This window comes from Amphiprion ocellaris, chromosome 22, assembly GCF_022539595.1.
Source record: "Amphiprion ocellaris isolate individual 3 ecotype Okinawa chromosome 22, ASM2253959v1, whole genome shotgun sequence".
Classification (NCBI taxonomy): Eukaryota; Metazoa; Chordata; class Actinopteri; family Pomacentridae; genus Amphiprion; species Amphiprion ocellaris.
The window spans coordinates 5,660,102-5,681,659 of NC_072787.1; the positions used below are offsets into that span (position 1 = coordinate 5,660,102).

The 21,558-nt window shown below is 39.4% G+C and overlaps 1 protein-coding gene and 1 long non-coding RNA gene across 5 annotated transcripts in view; both read right to left on the minus strand.

The window, feature by feature from the left end:
• Positions 1–319: 319 nt before the first annotated feature.
• On the minus strand, positions 320–7,273 carry LOC129347986 (uncharacterized). 3 transcript variants are annotated; one of them, XR_008600362.1, is made up of 4 exons: positions 7,091–7,273; positions 6,304–6,462; positions 5,036–5,376; positions 326–428 (listed from the first exon to the last, which is right to left on the minus strand). It is a non-coding gene; the product is annotated as an uncharacterized LOC129347986 (long non-coding RNA). The 3 variants fall into 3 exon arrangements; XR_008600361.1 differs by lacking the exon at positions 5,036–5,376 and having other exon boundaries at positions 320–428; XR_008600360.1 differs by lacking the exon at positions 326–428 and having other exon boundaries at positions 3,922–5,376.
• A 1,568-nt stretch (positions 7,274–8,841) lies between these two features.
• Positions 8,842–21,558, minus strand: part of ahrra (aryl-hydrocarbon receptor repressor a) — a 73,365-nt gene continuing 60,648 nt past the window's right edge. For both annotated transcript variants that reach the window (XM_035946023.2, XM_035946024.2), the window contains exons 6-9: positions 17,221–17,365; positions 16,188–16,321; positions 14,334–14,542; positions 8,842–12,137 (exon numbers count right to left, since the gene is read on the minus strand). In XM_035946023.2, the coding sequence (XP_035801916.2) occupies positions 10,991–12,137; positions 14,334–14,542; positions 16,188–16,321; positions 17,221–17,365 (1,635 nt within the window). In that variant the 3' untranslated portion in view covers positions 8,842–10,990. The remainder of the gene's footprint in view (positions 12,138–14,333; positions 14,543–16,187; positions 16,322–17,220; positions 17,366–21,558) is intronic.

Below are 21,558 nucleotides of genomic sequence, written 5' to 3' on the forward strand. Positions count from 1 at the left end.
CTTTAGAGGTTTTTGGTCAGACACATTCTGTATTCTTGTTTGTGAACCAACGTTGGTTGTCCAGAAGGTAAGAGTTCCTGTCCTGATTCTGTGTTCTCAGAGGTTCTCTGGTAGGCTGCAGGAGACTTTAGTGTTTGGGTTGTGCTAGTTTGGTTTTTGTATGGTTTCATTTGGACGACTATCTTGAGGCCCCTCCATGTGGTTTAGTGAGGTTTTCTGTACCAGTTCTACAAAGCAACCTGCAGCAGAAGAGACTGAGAGTTTTTAGGAAGTTCTGGAGACCAGACTTTAGAGCAGCAGAAACATTTGTCAGCAGATTGAGAAGGTGAGCTTCAGAGTAGAAATGAGACGGAAACCTTCTTGACCCGTGTGGTGAGGTCCTGTACCAAGAGTTTGAGCAGGTTGTGAAGAGTCTGTAGTTCTTTGGTCTGAAAGCACAAGAAGAGTCGACTCATTAAAGGAGAGAACAGGAGATATTGTTGCTTCTTCTGTCACTCTGCAGTTTCCTTAGACTGAATATCAAGTTTATATTTTAAATAATTTACCATGTAAGCCCAAGAAGACTTCAATAAACTCCCTCCATCCCCTGGACACAACATATTTTATTACCATGTTAAATCTTTTTTTTTTTTTTTTTTTTTTTTTAATAATGTTTTTGAGTTTTAATCATAGTTTTAGCATAGTTTTTTTTCTCTTTGCTTATTTAGTTTTGTCATCTGTGTAAAAGGTGCTAAACAAATAAAGTTGAATTGATAAACTGAATAATTGACTAACTCATGATTGTGACAACAGAAGTATTTTCATTGTGATTTAAGGGTTTACTTCATTTTTAAGGTTGGGGTTAAAATCTTGACAGAAAAAGAAGATTAAAGAAATAAACTACATAACAAAAAGCAATTACATCAAAGGAAAAAAAAGTTAATACAATAAAACTTTTAAAAAGATTTAAGAAATTTAAGATGTAATTTTCTAATTAAACATTTAATTTTTTAATTAAATGTTTTGTCTATTTAAAGGTTTAATAATCTAATTAAATGTTTTGCATTTTTTAAATGTTTAATATTCTTCTTGTTTAATTGTGTTTTTTAAATGTTTAATTATGGAAAATATTTTATCTGTAATTTTTAATATTTGTATTTTAAAAATTTTGTGTAATTTCATAATGACATGTATCTTGTTGAATTATCTAATTCAATATTTTGTCTGTTTAATATAATTTAATTGTATTTAATGTTTAACTCTATTAAACAGACAAAATATTGAATTAGATAATTCAACAAGATACGTCATTATGAAATTACACAAAATTTTTAAAATACAAATATTAAAAAATTACAGATAAAATATTTTCCATAATTAAACATTTAAAAAACACAATTAAACAAGAAGAATATTAAACATTTAAAAAATGCAAAACATTTAATTAGATTATTAAACCTTTAAATAGACAAAACATTTAATTAAAAAATTAAATGTTTAATTAGAAAATTACATCTGAAAGACAATAAAACTTCAAATAGGAATTACACAGAAAATACAATGAAGCATTTAAAAAGAAAATTAAACATTAAAAGGTGGTAAAACATTTAAAAAGAAAAACCTTAAAGATTTAATCGAAACATTAAATATTGGGAAAGAAAAAAAAACTCAAACAAGCCGATAAAACATTTGAAAAAACAATTAAACATTAAAAAGACAAAACATTTGGAAATCAAATCAGACATTAGAAAAGAATAAAAGGTGAGAAAAGAGCAAAACTAAATGTTTAAGAATCAAACTAAAGACAAAACATTTGAAAAGACACCAGTTAGACTTTAGAAGATCAAATTAAACAGAAGAGACAATAAAACGATCAAAAAGAGCAAAAACAGATAGTCTTAAAGCGTTTTCTAGTCTGAAATGAAAACATCAAGTTGTTTCTTCAAACATTTCCTCTTTCTATGTTCTTGGTTTGATTGTGGACAGATTTACTAAGAACTCATTTCAGAAAACTGCTTTCCAGATAAAGTCTACTAGTAGTTGAAGGCATTTATCGAACTAATGTTACCTTCTGATCTCCACAAACTTTACTGTTCAGTGAAGAGAATCAAAGTTTGTTCAGGATTTCTAAAAAACCCACAGGTGAAGGTCTGAGAAGAACTCAGATGGATGGTCTAAATGTGAAATCAAGACTCATGGTCACAAGTTTTAAGGCTTCTGTTAACCAGAAAGTTCAAACTAACAGAGAAGTACTGAGAAACTTTTAAGATTTCAGTCCTCAGACTGTCTGAAGGTTCAAACGAACAGAGAACTACTCAAGAACTTTCAAGATTTCAGCCCTTGGCCTGTCTGAAAGTTAAATCTAACAGAGAACTACTGTGGGACTTAGAAAATTTCAGCCCTCAGACTGGGTGAAAGCTCAGGTCCTGAGGACTCGGGAGGTGTGGAGGCTTTGGAAAGTCTTGGAACTGAGGGTTCCACCCTCCAGCACAAAGGCTGAAGTCCAACCTCCTGAGAAAAACGGTCCAGACGAGACTCGAGTTAAAAAAAAAAAACTCGAAAACGACAAAAAATAGATGATAAATGCGCAAAAAAAAGAAGAATTAGTATCTGAGCGAGTAGCTCAGGGGATAAGAAGACAGACTACCAACTGGAAGGTCGCAGGTTCAAGACCCACCACAGGCAATTTTCTTTCTTTGTCTTTGTCAGGATTTTGATAAAAATTTAAGAAGGGTCTGGTCTTGAACCAGCGACCTGCAGCTCCACAGGCAAATCCTTAACTCACTGAGCTACAGATCAGATGAAAAGAAATAAATTCGTCGTCCCTTTGGCATCGTAGTTTCTGAAGTGACTACATGGGTGGCGCTAAGGCGGAGTCTGGGTGGAGTCAGGGCGGAGAGTAGGCGGGGAGGTGGGTGGCGGCCTCCCCCCTCTACTCCCCCACCACCCACCACACCTTCCCCCACCCGACGAGTTCTTCGAGTCTCCACGAGTTCTTCGAGTCTCCATGGGTTTTCCCGAGTTTCTGGAGTTTCCACCAGGTCGGAGGCAGAACAAGTTGTCATGAAGAGGTGTTGAAGTCAGTCAGGATGGACTGACTTTTTACAGCGACTAGAAGGAAGACCACTCGAAGAGCAGGTCTTTAACCACCATCCATAAAATCCATGGAGTCGCTCCAGAGAAACGAAAAGTTAACTATTATCAACCTCCATCCAGATGTTCAACTTGTTATCTTTACTTTGACATTTTTAGCACCACAAACCTTTAGTATCACACTTTTTTTTTTTTAAATCATTTATTAGGACTTTAATGGAATCCACCAGCAGATTTAGTTTTTGTTGACAAACTTTATTCTTGTCATCGTGGGACTGCAGTATTTAAAACTCTTCCTTCTATTTGACCTCATGTTTATTAGTTTTAGTGGAGAAAGTTATTTTAGTTGTCGATTAGTCTCTTAAAAACCAAGTAATAAATTGGATTAGTCAAGAGGTTTAAATTTCTTACTGTCATATTTTAAATATGACAAAAAATATACAAATAAAATGTCTTGAGACAATTTGACCTGTATTTGGCATTATATAAATAAAATTGAATTCAAATTGTATGTATCTTGTAATGTTGGAGTAATTCAGCCATATATGTTGGAAAACACATTTTCTTTGTCCATTAATCTGTCGTTTTCTCCAGTAATTCATTTCTTGTTTTGGTTTATAAAATGTCAAGCCCAAATATATTCAGTTTACTGTCATAAAAACCAAAAAGATTTACATTCATGATGCAGGAATCAGGCAGTTTTTCACTTTTTATCTTAGTTTAGTCAGAAAGATAGTTGATAATGTGTGAATTATTGCAGCTTGTGAGGCGTAGAAGGTCAAAAAACATTTAGAAACCAACATCAACAAAACACTCAACAAAGATTTGAACATCATTAAAGGGAATTCCAACTTTTGCATGACAATGTCTAATTAAAGGACATTTATTTCCAACGTAAATGTGTGATATTCATCCTCTGGAGCTTTCTCTTCACATCGTCTTCCACCTGGACTGGTTTGGTCGGGAGCATGTGCAACAAACATTTGAAAAACTGCAATTTAACATCAATGAATGACACTGAAGTTTAATCTCTACATAAATGAGACTGAGTCTGAATGTGCTGCTCTGTCATTAACTCCTAAGTTTAGGGAAAGTTCAAACAAAAGAGTTCAGATAAGACTCGAGAATGAGCTTATTTTGAACAAACATCTCAGACTTTCTGAGCTTCAGCACCTCTAGCAAGATATTTTAACAACAAGCAACTCAAGAGATCCAGAAGTTGGAGAGAGTTAGCTTTAGCTGAGCCAAAGAACATGTGGGACGCTAACCTAGCAAACATTTCAGACTTTTCTCTGTGAATTCTGAGAAATAATTTCCTATTTAATGACAGAGCTACACATCTTAACTCAGTGTCATTAAAACAGACTCTAATTCAGTGTCATCCATCCATATTAAAGTGCAGTTACCCAAAATGTTTGTTGCATGAGCTCCAACAAAACCTGTCCAGGTAGAAGGCCACTTTGACAAACAGGAAGTGGAAGATTCCAAGCAGATTTATAGAAGGGGGAACCGGACTGTACTAAGTGTCGAGTATAGAGGGGTGTTTTGTGGGTTTTTAAGGCTGCTAATGATTATTAGTGAGACATTTGGAGTAGATATTCATTTGCAGTAAATGAAAGTATTTAAAATCTCGGAGTTAAACTTAGAAGAACACAAACTAACAGAAAACTTTGTTGATACGTTTTTGTTTTGTTTACAGATGTTAAGTTAAAAGAGTTTTATTCGTTACGTATAACCAATCAAATCACTCCAGAAGACAGAGCGACCACAGGTAGATAAAGGTTCAGAGCCAAAGTAGCGCCATTTTTAAATGTATTTATTACCGTAAATCAGTAAAAAATAAAATACTGATAATCAGTAAATCAGTCAGCCCACAATTACTACAATTCTACAATGTATGTCTCTTTGCTTTCACTTGTTATTTGTACAATATACGATGTATATGATGGCGTTTTTTTCATACCAAAGGCTCTACTATGATGTTTTCTAAGAGACATATGATGCTACTCTGGTTGTTCTGGCTCTGGGCTGCTGCACTCCTCCTCTGTTGTTTTCTGGATTGTACTCAGCTGCATGCCTTCGTCCACCCGGCCTCCGTTGACTCGTCCCGCCTGCCGTCTCTGGAGCTGAAGCTGGATTGGAACAGACCAAAGTACAGTCCAATCACGATGCCAGCTGCCTCTCAAAAGGCTCCTTCATCTGGCAGGTGGCAGCACTTCTTCTGAGGGGAAGCTGAGCTGGCCCAGCAGAACTTTGGAGATGTGTTCCAGTGGTTGGTGGATGTGTGGGGAGATAGAGAGGGACCTTTGAATTGTTCACAAAGGAAAACAGGGAACCCTTTAGTAGTTTTAGTTTAGGATGCTACTGCGGTGTGTTTTTGGGTGAACAGGAAGAGTTTTTTTTTTCGTATTGATTATCTTTTACTTTGTTCCTGGTTGGAATGCCCATCAATGTCAACATGAAGTTCACTTTTAGTTCTGTTGATTTATTTTTATTTTACTAACACCCATTTGTTTTTAACCCCCTCACATGTTGTGTTGTTGTAAACTTACTCTTTTAAATAAATTCTCGTCTAACCCTCTGGAAACCAGCATTTGGACTGTTTTTGTGTTGCTCCTCACCTACTGACAGCTGTGGACTAAAGGCTATACTGTGACGTTTTTAGAGCAACATGCTATACTATGATGTTTATTGGGCGACATGCTATACTATAGGCTTTTTAAATTAATATATTACTGACGTTTTTTTTGTTTGTTTTTTTGCTTTTTTTAGCAACATATAAGAATTCGAACAGTTTTAAAAGTTACTATACTTTTACTTGTGCAATGAAATTATTATTCTATGGCATTTTTTAGATGACATATTATACTCTGATGTTTTCTTGAATTACATACTATTTTGACAATATACTGCACTATGACATTTTTTGAACCACATATCATACATGACAATTTTAGGCAACATCCTATCATTTTGCGCTTTTTGAACCACATAATAATCTATGTTTTGTTTTTTTTTCTTGCCAACATGCTGTACTATGAACTACAGGCCATACTATGTTATTCTTGAGTAAAGCATACTATACTTTGACATTTTCTGAACTACATCCTATACTATGGCGTTATACACAGAGTGCTTTGGTTACATGTTGATTTATAATCTAGATTGTTTTCTGTATTGTTTTTTGATGGGATTACCACAGACCTGACCGTGAACACCGTCAACACCCACCTGAGGGAGACGCTGCCTAAGATCTCAAGGCTGCTTGGTCGTGGTCTTTCTGGCACGTACTCTTCCAAGATGAGCCGGGAAGTTTAACACTGATGGAATGACACCAGGTCTAAGCCGACAAACTTCCAATTCCTCCTCAACCCATAGTCTCTGGGAAACCTACATGGAGTAAGAAAAGTAGACAGAGAAGTAATTAAGTCTGTACACAACATATTAAAAAGAAATCATGCTAATAAATTAAGTACAAAGAACCGAATTCACCAATATACTGGAGACCAGAGCTATTTAATTTGATAAGTATAACCTTGTTTAGTAACATTTCAATTATTTGAGAGCAGTCCTAAAGAACTGCCTGTAATCCCAATCATAAAATGGGTTTGGAGGAAGAACATAGATGGTAATCTGGATATACATGAGTTAGGCTTTATAACTACTATTGGTAGTATTGGTGGTAGTAATACCAATGTGACTAGTACTAGTAGTAGTAGTAGTACACTCTACTGCTGCTGATACTGACACTGCTACTACAACTTCTAATACTATTACAAATGCTGATACTACTTCTATGACTCTAACAGCTGTTTATACTACTACTGCTGCTTGTACTTTTAGTATTACTACTACTGCTTGTACAACTATACTACAGCTACTATTAATCGTCTGGTATTTGGTTGTCAAGCTGCTAGCTCGCCTTAGTGTTTTGCTAGTGGCTAACTAGTTAGCTCCCATAGACTGGAAGCTCTCAACAAGATTTCATAATGAAAAAAGAGCTAAAAACTATTCTTACCTATGAAAAGTCATTCCAAGTTTCCTTGTCTCAATCGTACGACGCAGTGTGTAATTGTATGCAGCACAGTGAGCCGGCATACTTGTTGTTTCCGTTTTCACGCCGTCTACATCAACGGAATGCACTGAAACTTTGCCCCCACTAGCTTAGCCTCGCTGTAGCACGCAGCTCAAAGGGGCGTGTCCTATCTACTTATTCATATCTATGAGAACAACGTTGCTGCACATAAGGACGCCTGACGTTGATTAGCTGCGTAAATACCATTATATACAGTCTATGGTAAATATGTATGTGAATCGCATCATTGGCTGCAGCAGCCAGTCACCGGTCACTCACTGACTCACACTGAAAAATAGAACAGAATGAATTGTTACATGTTTATTTTATTTACAATTTAGGTTGGATCTTTTTTTTTTTGTGCGCAGCGCAGATTTTCTGTGCGCGGAGACCGTGTCAGCAGTGCGCAATTGCGCACACGCGCATCTTGGAGGGAACAGTGCTCACTACTGACTTGCGATTTCTCATCCATGACTTCACGCCTGATCTGTCCATTACCTTTTCCATGATAGTGTGTACCTGATTACGTCATGGCATCCATTATGTTGTAGGGATGCCGAACAATAAATGTTTTTTCCCTTGATATTTTTGTTCGGTATAATAGCACAAAGCTTATTGAAAGGAGTTTTGAATGTGTGTGTGTGCTCTTCAGGAGTGCTCTTTCATAGTTTTACAAGTATTAAGAGTGCACAGCAAAAAGCCGCAGGGTGTCAAATGACCTGCGGTTTTAGCTTTGGCTTCCAGAGTAGCAATTCCTGTAAATTCTGATATTTTTTTCTCATTTTACTTCACAGTTTCCAGTGTTGTAATTAGTTGTCCTCCACTGTTTGGTACATTTTTTTCCATTCTTTTCTCTGAATTATGTGTCCGACTATCTGCAGCCACTTGGCCTTGGAGCTGCTGATCATTTACTTATTAAAGATGACTGATTTATGGATGAGCGCTAGCAAATGCTACATATCCAGCGTCATGTTCAATTTCAGAGCAGGGGACCCTGAATAAAAATCCATCATATTTTAGTGGATGATAGTGAATGTTCTTTAAACCAGACGTGCCAAGCGAATACAATTTACTGCCTGGTAGGACAGAAGTCCGGCTCTCGTGGGGATCCTGGAGGACGGGGGCCTAACCACAGCTTTTAGGCTACATCTCTTCCTCCTCTTGTCCCCTGCCTCTTTCTCTGCCCTCTATGGCTCTCTATGGATGCCAGTATTCCCCTGGCTCTAGCCCTGGTCCCAGACAGCGGTGAGAGATGGGTGTTGAGTTTCCCAGATCGTGTGAAGGCGCTGTCATGCGAACGTTGCAGCACATTAATCATACAGGGAATGTGGCTAGAGATACTCTGTATCCTGTACTGCTGAATATTTATTATTAATAAAGACACAAATCTGAAGGTTGAGACCACATTTGGTATCTGTGAAAAATTCAAAAGCTACTAAAGAAACAAGGATGATAAAGGAACAATGGAAGAGGGCTGTTTTTCATTCTGGAAAGCATTAAGAGAGTAGAGTGACCATGTTGTACAAAATTTCACATTATTGGGTTTGAGCTCAGTGGTAGTCGACATCGTGAAACTTTTGTAGATATCGTGGTGTTTTCTGATTGCCCCAGAATGCTCCTGTTGCCACCAAGCAGGCAGTAATTTGGTGCCTTATTAGCTCGCTAGCAGTAAAAGAACAATACTTCACCCTGACTTTCCATATAAAGAAAGATATTTTAATAGATAAGTCCCATTTGCAAAAACACGTAGAAACATTGGAAGACACTGCATATATACACTGTGTTCGCTACCTTGCAGCTACCTCCTCCATGAGACATGTATGACAGTCTTTTCAACAATTATCAAAAAGATAGCAAGAAAAAAAAGCCATATTTATTCACGTTAGTAAAACAGAAAAGCCTTCAAAACTGTAGTTTTTAAATTATACAATTTTGCCTCTTACAATAAATACGAATCATCAAACATTTACTGAAATGAACACACAGAGAGAGAAAAAGACAAATCCAAAACAGTGACACCATGTACAGTTGTGCGTGTCGACTCAAAAAAAAAAACCTGTCTGGGTAGGCTGAACTTCAACTGAACTACTCCCAGTAGTGCAATTTAGAAACTACGACGGTAGCTTCACTGAACTGAGACTGACATTGAATCAATTTGGTGCTTTTAGTTCATTTGTGCAAAAATACTGATGTGAGGACAACGTCTGATGTTTTTTGGACTGAAAAGACAACATGAAAAGTGTATATTCATTTCAAAGGAAATGTGTCATATCTGCAGTGAGACGTGAGGCTGAGCGGAAATGCTGATCTTGTCATAAACACTAATCTAAACTGTACAACATTAGCTTAACATAAATTAACATTGTTTGTTCAACAGGAGTTTTATGACCTAAAATATTGACTTTGTTGTGCACATCGACAGAAGACTCAAATTCAATAAAATGTTTTCTTTAAACTAACACGTCTATCTCATCTGAACAAACCTTTAACTGATAATAAATATAGTCAGAGTGGTGCAGAGCATCTTCCTTAGGACCAAAACCACTGCATGTCCTGCAATTTAAAGGGCAATTTCAACATGTTTTGAGTTGTTTTCACCTATCATCTTAATTCAGTGCTGTTAAATGTTAACCGTGACTTGCTTCTGAACTTCAATAACTTTTATATAGTGCGCTCCTCATTACAATTTTGTTTTTATCCCTTCCACAAGGAGATCAGAGCTTCTGATCAAACACCGAGCAGCACGTCACAGGTCTGTGATGATGCTGCTTCTAGTGTAACAAACAAATACTTTAAGCTTTTGCCTGACTGATAGTTTTACATGTTTTGGTCCGTTAACTGTGAATTGTTTGTGACTGCGGTGGAGTTTTCTACTTGATTCACCAGCAAGCAGGGACCATTTTCAAAACTGTCGTCAGTGGTATGCTCCAGGATGCCTTGACAAAAGCACTGCGTTGGTAGATGCGTTCTTGGAAAATCTAATTCAGAACACAAACACTAAGCAAACAAGCATGTTGTGTAAAAGGATAATGTGAATTTGGTTGTCATGCATTAAAAGTGTCCTAGAGTGCATGAACAAGGAGTGTTTTCAAAGCACATCTTGCGAAAAGCATATAACTTTGATAAATTTTTTTTTTAACTGCAATGGATAGCAAGTAAGTTTCAAGTCTCTGCAAGTTGATTTAATACGATTCTATAATGCATAGAAACCAGCAGATTCCATTCATACATCACTGGAGGCAGTTATGACAAAGGTATTTATAGTTAAAGCACTAAAACATGCAAAACCAGCAGTTGTTCTTTAAGCTGTTATCACTGACTCATCAACATAGTCTCAAAATCAGCCGTCTCACTCCAATAAGCCCAGCAGTTGGTGTAAGTCATCTCCTGTGTACAAAGTAAAAAAAAAAAAAAAATCTTTTTACAGCAAAATCTTTGTTTCTCCCACAAAAACCAGGAGTGCACAACATAGAAACCAAAAATAAAATTGTGTTTCTAGACATAATTTGTCTCATTGTCACTAAATCCAAAAGTGCTTGGAACCAACTACAAAACGTATTCCTTAAAAACAAATCCATGAGCTGGATTTGAAAGTATTATTTCTGATTGTCACAACACTGACGCTAGAACCTGAGCCTTGTTTGTGACCTCTTCATCACACAGAAGAAGAAGTACTTGACATCCTGGGAATCCTCGTAAGCAGAAACTCTTGTAACGCTGGTGCATGTGTATGAAAACGATAAGACGAAGTACTCTAACATTTGTGCGTATGGAGTGAGTCTGGGGTGGAGGCAGGTAAGTATCTGTGGTTGTGTTTCTGTGTGGGTAATGCACCAGTCACTCTTAGGGCATATAAATGTAGGGGCTGGACTTGTGGTGCCCTGTGCTCATCACACAGGGCATAACGTTCCTTGGACCAACCATCATGGACTGGTTCATGTCGTGGCCGCTCTCGGACCAGGGGGGAGAGTCCATGGGCTCCCGCTTGATCGAATGGATCAAACCGTGACCTTTGAACTCATAAGTGCCATGCTTGTTGTAGTCCGGGTGCATGTAGGCCTTGTGCGGGTCCTGTGAATACACGTGCGAGTCCATGAGGTTGACGGGTTGGTTGCTGCATAGAGAGTCTGAGTGAGAGAGTCTCTGAGGGCTAAACTGGCTGGAGTCATTGTTATTCCCCAAGTCTTTGTCACACTTTAGGAGACGTGTGGAGTTGTTCCCACCGTTGTTGACTGCATAGTTCTGGTAGTTGCCGTTGTTGTACGGTGGGCTGATTCCCGCTTTCCCTCGCTGACAGGGCGAGTACTGAGGGTCGTAATAATCTGCCTCGGATTTGAGCTGCAGGCCAGTGTTTGGGTCGTACACCCCGTTACCATAGCGTCGGTCGATGGCAGCCGGGTCGCGGCAAGCCCAGGGTCGTCCGTACGCGTCGCAGCCGTTCTCGGAGTCCGAGTCGTGCTCTATCTTGATGGGTGGCATCTCGGGCATCAGGTGGCCATCGTAGCACTCTCCGTAGCCGTTCTCGCTCTTCACCAGATCCACACAGTAGGCGTCTGGGTCTGCCGGAATCTGGACATTCCCGTAGAGCCTGGAGACAAACACCTCACCATTTCTGCTGCTGTGACAGTTCGGGGAAAGGCGGTATGGCTTCCCGTACTGGCCGGTCTTGTTCAAGCGGTTAGAGGGGATGTAGCCGACACCCTGGCCTGCTCTGATGGGACCTGAGTTCTGCCGCAGGGGCCACCCACCACCCAGGCCCGGGCTCAGACCCTTATGTGGAGCCATGGAGGACTTGCAGTAGTTGAGGGGCTCCTCCTGGTTGTAGTAACCATCGGGGCGGTACTTGAGGTTGTCTTTGGAGAGCGGAGTCCAGGGAGTGTGGTGACCTCGCTGGGTGGCACCAGGCGTGGGGCAGGAGAGGAGGAGAGGGTCCGCAATGTCCCCCATTCCTCCACTGTAGGAGTGCCTCCGGAGGTGTTCCCCACGCTCACTGAGAGGGAGAGGGATGGCATGAGAAGAGGGAAAAACAGAAAGACAAATTCAATCATTAGTCACGAAACAAGTAGACAAATCAAATAAACTCCCGAGTTTCTTGACAACAAGGTATTCTCCTAAATTCTCACTGGTCCACCCATATATCCATATGAGAATGTCCACATACTAAATCTAGTGATGAATGACTCAAAGCATAAATATCTAGGTTTGGTTCACTTTAGTTCATGACAGAATCTGTCCAGAAGTGACTCATCTTTTCCGGGATGTGTCTCATCTGAAAATTGAGAACAGAGTCAACTTCCAGACCCCAAAGATCAAAGATGGCCTGGACTCCATGTTTATAGGCAGTACAATGCAGTATATCGTCACTTTTACACACTGCAGTTGCGAAATGCGAATGTGTTTTAGCTTTTGTGGGTTTTTTTTTAAATGTGTGGCAACCTTTTTTAATACAAGTTTCTGATCTCTTGATTTAGAAGAATTAATTTTTCCCTGAACTTGATGCACTGTGAAGATCATGATAATCAAAGACAATAACACAATTAACAACTGTTCAATTAAACTGGGCAGAGCTTTTATTTACTTAGACCACACTCTGCATGTGTTCATATAAAATGCATTTAGTCAGTTTCAAAAACCTGCTTGAGTTTTTCTTTTATGCCAGAAAAAACACCTCAAAAATGTGTTGTTTTTTTCTCATTCTTCATTTAGTAATTGAATTTAATCTGCAACAAAAATTCTTGGAAACCATGGAAACCCAAACACAGTGCACAGCTTAATAGGTCCTAGTCTGGACAAATTAACCTTAATTATCTTATTTGCAGTCCAGAAACTCTGACAGCACATCTGTTTCATCAGTTGTATATCGTCTGTTTAGCGCCTTTGCCTCTCCTGATCATCTCTTCCCTCTCAACCCAATAACAGCAGCTGAGGCTTTGGAACAGAATAAGAGATCTGAGTACATGTTAACTGCTGTATATTCTCTGGCAATATCTGTGTTATGTGAGTCTTTATTCTGCTCTTAGATTGGTCTAACGCAATGTACACAATGTCACAAAAACAAAGAATGACATAGTTTAAGCCTGGAAACTCAGCTGCCATACACACAGGTAAATAATGAACCATGAGGAGGCATGTCGCCATGGTAACAATCAGAGACACCTGCTGACTACTGGGTTAAAGAACAAAAAAAGAAGAGTGTTTTTATTGTAATACTCTGGTGCAGTCTCTCTCTTGTCTTTTGCTAAATGGAAAAAGCCTTAATTTACGCAGAATTCATGGCAAGTTACTCCAACTTTGAATAGTCAAGAAGCAGACATCGTTTATTACAAATATTACATATTTTGTCAGCTTTCTGAAGCCACAGCTGAAGTCTGTCTTTGTGGAGCCAGACCCGGATGCCACGTAGAGTAAACATTATGCTTTTTATGCTTAATGTCCCAAGAATAGTTCTATTATCCACCATGATGTAGAGACGGAGTGAACAGCAGAGGGGGTGGTAGGCTCTGCTCACCGCCTGCAGCTCAACACTTGGCCTCTCAGCCTCCTAAAGCTGTTAATGATACATGAATCACTGAGGGCTTCATCCAAGCTGAGGCATGTATTTGCTCCTAATTGGCTGCAGGTATGGCGTCCAGCGCTTGTTTGGTTTGGTATCAGAGCCTGCTGGGTGAGGAAAGAGCTCATGTTTGTATTGGTAACTGGGTCTCAGGGTAAAATAAAGCTGTTGCTGGGTAATAAGCGGGTATCTCTAAAATAACAATCAATAAATGACACAGGACTGCTGCACATGTATTTTTTCAGGACTCTCGTTATTTGCTTTACTTTTATGTTGTGGATCCTAGCCAAGGTGTTTGGTAGGTATATTTTACACTGACTGTGCACTCCACAAGAACAAATCGTCACGCCCTTATGCATTATGAGCCGCTACAGCCTTGGTTGTAGTTTCTGTGGTTTCCCAAGCTCTACAGTTTTGACCTTTAGTTCTAGCTCCACTGCAAGTCAGTGTAGTTTTCCAGAGGCCATAACAAGGTGCCAAAATGCATCAAACCTCAGCTTAAATTCTGTGTTAGAAAGGTTGACCTTTAATTACTATATAGTACCTCATTAAAGCAATCAGTATATTACACCAGGACATGGTGAGAATATCTCTGCACCTTTAGGTAAAGATACAACATGTATGAGGTCTTACCTGTGTTCCATGGCAGAGATGATCCCTCCTCCTCCACCCTTGGTCTTTCCTCGCATTAACATGTTTTTCATTTTCATCTCAGTGATGGAGGGCAGTAAGAGTGGCACACCTATGCAGAACAGAGCCAGCTGAGGAGGCAGTAGAGCCCCAGATGCTGACTTCTTTTTCTGGCCATGGAGGAACTTCAATCGACCCTGGAACTGCATAGTCTGAAACAGAAGAGAAGAAGGATTAGAACTCACCTAATGGTTTTTGATATTGAAGAGAATTATATTAGTATGTATTTGTCTTTGTTTCCATTTTTCATTGATTGTAGATGGACCCATACTCGCACCAATGACTGAAATGCAAAAAAGACTACAGTCTTGGTTATACTCCCTTGTGGACGCACACATGGACAGCAATGGACACATAGTTCCTGTCATTATACTACTTTTGTAGTCTGTTGGGAGGACTCCATTCCATATATATACAGAAGGTCACACAACCAATCCTTGTACTGTAGCCATTGTGCGGACTGTCCATGCAGACACACATTTTGGCATGCATGCCTGTACGAACTTTTATGTCATTATAGTACTTTCTAATCTATTGGGCAAACTCTGTTCCATACATGTGCATACTAATATACACTACTATTCTAAAGTTTGGGGTCACTTAGAAATGTCCTTATATTTTGAAAGAAAAGCATTTTTTTTCAATGAAGATAACATTAAATGAATCAGAACTTCAGTCTAGACATTATTAATGTGGTAAATGATTATTCTAGCTGGAAACAGCTGATTTTTAATGGAATATCTCCATAGAGGTACAGAGGAACATTTCCAGCAACCATCACTCCTGTGTTCTAATGCTACATTGTGTTAGCTAATGGTGTTGAAAGGCTCACTGATGATTAGGAAACCCTTGTGCAGTTATGTTAGCACATGAATGAAAGTGAGTTTTCATTGAAAACATGAAATTGTCGAGGTGACCCCAAACTTTTGAACGGTAGTGTAGATTTTATTTGTTTAGTAGATAACTGGAAGAAATTTACCATGCTGACTATCTCGCTGTAGCTTGCTAGCATGCTAAAATTTGCTAATCTGCACAAAGAAAAGTTAACATTGGTGGTAATCTTTTTAGCTGTTGACACATTTCAGCTTTGACCAACACTGATGACTGACTGACATTATCTTCCATAAACTGATGCTGCTACGGTGGCTGAAAATACAGGCAGGTGGTTTAAAACTTACTCTTTTACCTTAAGTTAAAGATTCTCTGGCTTTCTTATTTGCCAGCAGAATGAGCAGGGGGCATTACATTCCAAATTTTTGTGTCCTAGCTCTAATTATGTTGACTGATGAGGAAAGCATTTCACCAATATTTGCTCACTACTTGGCTACTGTTGCTTGTAGAATATGTCAGAAAATTGCCATCTAGAATTTCTGTTGTGCAGCCAACATCAGTGCAGCCAGAGTGGACTTGGTGACAGTGAACTGGACTGACCCTGATAAACGGTCCAAACCCATAGTCTTGTTGCTCTGTCATCAGGGCCTCTAGTTTTTCCACTGCTGGTCTCCAAACCATTCTAGTCACAGCCATGAGGGATGAACCAAGCTCCTATTCTGCTGCAGCATCCAGGCGCCCAATTACTTTGTAACTCCTTGCAATACAACTATAAATAATGCTACACGCTGCAATTATAAATGAAGTTCGGCACTACTCAAGGGGTCATAACACTCTTTATAGGTCTGGGTCTTCTCCCAACAAGTGGGCAATAGTTTGCCCATGCTCAGTTTTAATGTTTAGCGTAAACTTTAATGCACTGAAACCTGAAGTTTCTGTTTATTTTCACTGGTTCAGACCACTCACCAAGAATCCAGAGGTGCTGTCCAAGAGGCATCGAACTCTGGCTATGAAACATCTGTTGAGAAAGCAGGAGAGCTCAGAAGAGATTTCCCCTGCCTCCTGTGAATGGAACAGGCTGCTCACTACAAAGTCTTCACCTGCAATGTAGCAGAGAAAGACGGAGGAGGATATCAATAATTTAACTTGAACTGTAATTTGTGTACAAATTACTTCACAGTAAGAAAAACAAAACATTAATAGCAACTAATAGAACATAAAAAATTACACAGACACTGAAGAAACTAAGTAAGACATCAGTTTCAAAAGATGGGTTGGAAAATGATAATGTTAACTGACTATGTTTTAATATTTTACATATTTAATGATGCAGTTTTAATGAATATATTCTACTAAATGAAAGTTTAAAACAATTTTCAGGCAGTATTATATTATTTAAAGTCCCTTTCTGGTTGTTGTGTAAACCCCTAACAACTCACCTCAGTTATAAATTTAGAAGTTTTTACATGATAATAATCCCCTCTGCCTTCAAAATAGCTTAGAACTAATTAAACAGTGTTCTCTGTCTAGAATGTGTGGATCTAACTCGCTGCAGCTTGAGCGCACCAGCTCACCTACGACTCTGCTCAAACACTGTAAAACAACTCTACACTGCATAATGGCATGTAGTATTATCGGAGTAACCCATACATTCATATATGTACAAACTGGTAACCAATTCTGAGGAGTAATATTGATACAGAAAGTCGACAGGTTTGGTTCTTTAGGTTTTTTATGTATGAAACCCCACAAGTCTGAATCTGAGTCATCAGTACACTGCAGTTTCAAGTGGAAAAGCTTAGTCACGCGACTTCCTATTTTTCAATGCACAATTTTGCTTCTAGCATATAAAAAAAGCACCACATGGAAAAGTTATCGAGGTAAAAAACTGTAACTGTCTTTAATACGTTTAGCATCTCTTTAAAGTTCACATTTTTCTGAGGATTTCTGGTAATGTGCCAGTTGTCATACTCCCTCCTCTTCCCAGTGAGCTACCCACCAGTTCCTGTAGCCAGCTGGTTTTCCTGGTGTGTTGATGTCCCCTGATGCTGTGGAGGACACATGGCCCAGTGCAGCTGGCGTCTAAACTCCTGACGGTCGTCTATGTGGATGTAGTCAAACACATTCTGGTGCATCACGTCAGTCTGTAGGTAGATTTAGTAGAGTAGAGTAGAGCAGATTTTAGATACTTTGTTAAGGAAATCTACTGAATAAAACATTTCAAATAAAATATGTGCATAATCAGTTGGACATATTTCTAGTTTTAGACTTTTTTGTGTCATGTCATCTCATGAAAATCTTAATACACGTGAGATTGAGTATTTTTAGCAGCATGCATGGAGTGACTTCGGACTGGTGTTTTGCTGCTGTCGGTTCAGCAGGTAGCTGCTGTTTGAGAGGGGATTCCTTTCGTTGCTATTCAGAAAGGCTCAATCTGCCTCAGGATTCGTAGGAAACTTGCAAACTTCTCCATGACACACACAAGGGCCTTAATGTATACACAAAATCAATGAAAGTCAAGAAACATGCATGCACATTTACTTATATGTATATATTCCTATGCATGCATACAGGCAGGAGAATTTATCTAGTAGAGTAATAGTCTAAGGGCAGCTGCAGGGCCAGTGAGGGCAGCTGTGTTTGTCAAACATCGCGTGACACCGGCTCCCGAACAGCAGTCCAGCCCAGCTTACCCTCCCCATCCACACACACACACACGCACGCACGCACGCACGCACGCACGCACGCACGCACGCACGCACGCACACACACACACACACACACACACACACACACAGTGAGTCGGGTTCCAGCACACTCTCGTCATGCCTCCCTCTCTTTTCCAGCAATAGCTTTGCTTTCTGTCATTCCATGACAGATTCCTTACTAAAATGTTCAACCTTCTCCGCTTCCCTCTCTCCCTCCTCCCAGTCCTCTCTCCATAATTTCCACACTGGTGGCACGCGAGGGTTTTTGATCGCCTGCCTCTGAAAACACAATCTGTTCCCACCGTCTTCGGCGAGCGCTTCGTCCTGTGGTTTGGTTCCCTACCGGCAGTCAGGCAGACAGACGGATCGAGTGACTATTGTTTATGTTTCTCGTAAAAAACACAGAGAGGAAAAGAAGAGGAAAAAATGGAGAATAATTGATATTTTCACTGACCTTCAAAGGCTAACTGCCCCCGTAACAAATTGGATCAAAGACCAGTGGAGGTTTTCTGCTCTTCTCCACGGCTTTCTTGTGGTGCTACTTAGTGAGGCCTTCTCTTTTCTTTTTTTTCTGTGGTATATTACGGATAAGTGTCCTTGTGACTACAATTGTGGGCTCAGAATTATGTGACATGTTGTCAAGGCCAAAAAGGCAAAGGATGTGACTTAAAAACAACCGACAGCTCCTTTGGAGGAGTTGAACATGTGGGAAAGACAAAAGGAATGTTTTGATGACAGTCTGAAATATAATGTGAGGATCTGTGGGTATTTAAAGACAGATTGTTTTGATGTAGGACCATGTAGAAGTGTGTTTACTGTCAACTGCACATTCATTCTTACTGAATATTTAATTAAAATCCCCTATGTTTTGATTCTCAGTGCTTCACCAGCACAGAGAAAACTACCTGATTTGAACCAAGTTGATCTTGTGCCGAGATAAATAGTGATTTTTCTGCCTCTACTGAGTGTACATCACCTTATCACCCAAAACGCTTTGCATAGCTTGTCAATACCTTATCTCTTCCTCTAAAGGATATACAGTACTTTTCCAATAAAAAACACTGATGTGGCATGATAGTTGCTATGACTACACCAGTATTTTCCACACTGCCTTTGCTGAGTTCAGTACTCACAAAGAACCAGTTGTGGCTGTATTGGCTTGGGATGGTAAATTTGAATTTAATCAAGTGCACTTGTTTGTTGACATCCAACACTGCACGAGACAGCATGACACTTGAGAAACTGTCTCAATCCCTGAAGTGCTAAAATTGTCCAACATTTTTGTAAGCTTGTTCACCACAGACTTTGGTGATCTATTAACTTTGAATCTAGTTACATCATCAAGTCAAAATTCAGAATTGTCAAATATTTAGGTTTATGACTAAATACTTGACCAACTAATGACGTTAGATGTAATTATACTCTGTTGCTTCCTCTAAAATGTGCAGATCTGTAAAGTCTCCACCTCTCTTTCACCACTCAACCCTCTCCACTCGCTGTAGTTCAAGCACACCGGCTCACCTAGGACTGTGCTCAATCACTGTAAAACTACTGTACGCCACACAATGGCAAGCTGTAATACTGGAGTAATTGCTGAAAACAAAACTTCAAAGATAAAGCCCCACAACGCCATCGGTACACTGCAGTTTCAAGGTGGAAATGGTCTGCCATAGGGCAAACTGCTTATTTTCCTCATAGTGTGTCTTCAAGCACATAAAACACACCCCATGGACATGTTAGCAAGGTAAAAGTCCTGATTTTTAACCTTGTCATAATGCACATTCGCAATTAGCATCTGAAAGCCCTTCTGTGTTTTAGCACAGCCTTTCAGAGCTGCAGACCCTTAGTCTAGTGAATATTTATGTTTATTTCCAAGGCTACATCAAACAGAAACAATTTGTGAAGCATTACCTAAAAAAAAAGGTCCTTATTTTTGAAAGAAAAAAAGCAGTTTTTCCCAATAAAGATAACATTAAATTACCCAGGAATACAGTGTAGACATTGTTAATGTGGTAAATGACTATTGTAGCTGGAAACAGCTGATTTTTAATGGAATATCTACATAGAGGTACAGAGGAACATTTCCAGCAACCATCACTCCTGTGTTCTAATGCTACATTGTGTTAGCTAATGGTGTTGAAAGGCTCATTGATGATTAGAAAACCCTTGTACAGTTATGTTAGCACATGGATAAAAGTGTGAGTTTTCATGAAAAACATGAAATTTCCTGAGTGACCCCAAACTTTTGAACAGTAGTGTAAATGTAAAAAAAAGTCATCCCAAATTAAATCAGAGTTTGACTGAGCTGCTGACACATAAATGCACCTTATAGTTTTAATTATCTTTGCCTGTCATTACTGATCAACCTAGACACACACTCACACATACTGTGGCAGGGTCTCTCAGACCACTTTGGTTTTCATGTCGATTTCATGGCGCTGTGTTACTGCCCCCGTCTGCTTGTAAGCCAAGTAGGAGCACTGTAGCAGAAGAATTTATGCCCTGATGTGACTGTGTGTGTGTGTGTGTCTTTGAGTAGACATGAGGGCAAAGGAGGGATTTTAACAGTGAAAAGCACTTTATTCATGGTTTTGAAGGAGAGGAATGATTTCAGCATCGCAGGACAGGCGAGCCCGTGTTGATATCATTCATAATTAATGACTGGCTGGGTATAGCCGCCGGAAAGGAAGGAAGTTAAACCGTTGGTGACTTATCAGGGCCCGCACACACAGACATATGCAGACACCCACAGAGTGTGTCTCAGGGTGAAACAGAGGTCTTCACCCTTCTGTGGCCTCTTAGCTGTAACCTGTGGGTTCCCTCTGCCCTTTACAGAGAGTTATCAGGCAGCAGGAGGCAGACTGGAAGAAAGACTCTGGCTCATTAGCCGAAGGATGAAAAGGAAAGCAGAAATAGATCGATGGTACAGAACAGAAAGAATGGACTGCAGAAAAAAATGAGAATGGTGACCTTGTTGAATAAGGACAGCGATATGTCCCCTTTCAAAACCTTGAGAGGGTGTCTCTTGAAAGACTATGGGAGAGGCTATTTTAGTGGATTTATTAACTTACCTGCAAAAAGGGACACAAATTAACGTCTTTCACATCCTCTCATGTAACTCGTGGTTAGAAATATAGAATGTATATAAAAGGTAGGCGTACGAGTTAATGTAGAGGTGCCCTCTTGTTGCAGAAGAGACCTGCCTTCTCTGTAATGGCCAGCAGAGGGCGACTCCTCTAGTTGCAAAAACAAGTCTGCTTGTATAGAAGTTTATGTGAAACTGGCTGCACTTGTCACCTGATTTGTTCCGTTAGTAAAATTTCCCAAATCAGTTTATGGTCTCAATTGCTTGTTTGACATCTCATTCAACACTGCATGAAGTTCATTTAATAAATTATGGTCCCACTGAGAGTAAAACAGACAATAAAACAGGGTATTTCTTAGGACAGGGCCACTTGGTCCTGGAGTTGCTTTTCCGATTTCAAAAATCAAAATAGTGACGGCCAACTTCTAATCTTGATGGTAGTCCACAAACCAATAGGTGACATGACTTTGTCTAAGCCCATATTTGTATATAGTCAATTGTTAGAAATCTATGGTGTTTATTTCTCAAAATGATGTGATTTAAG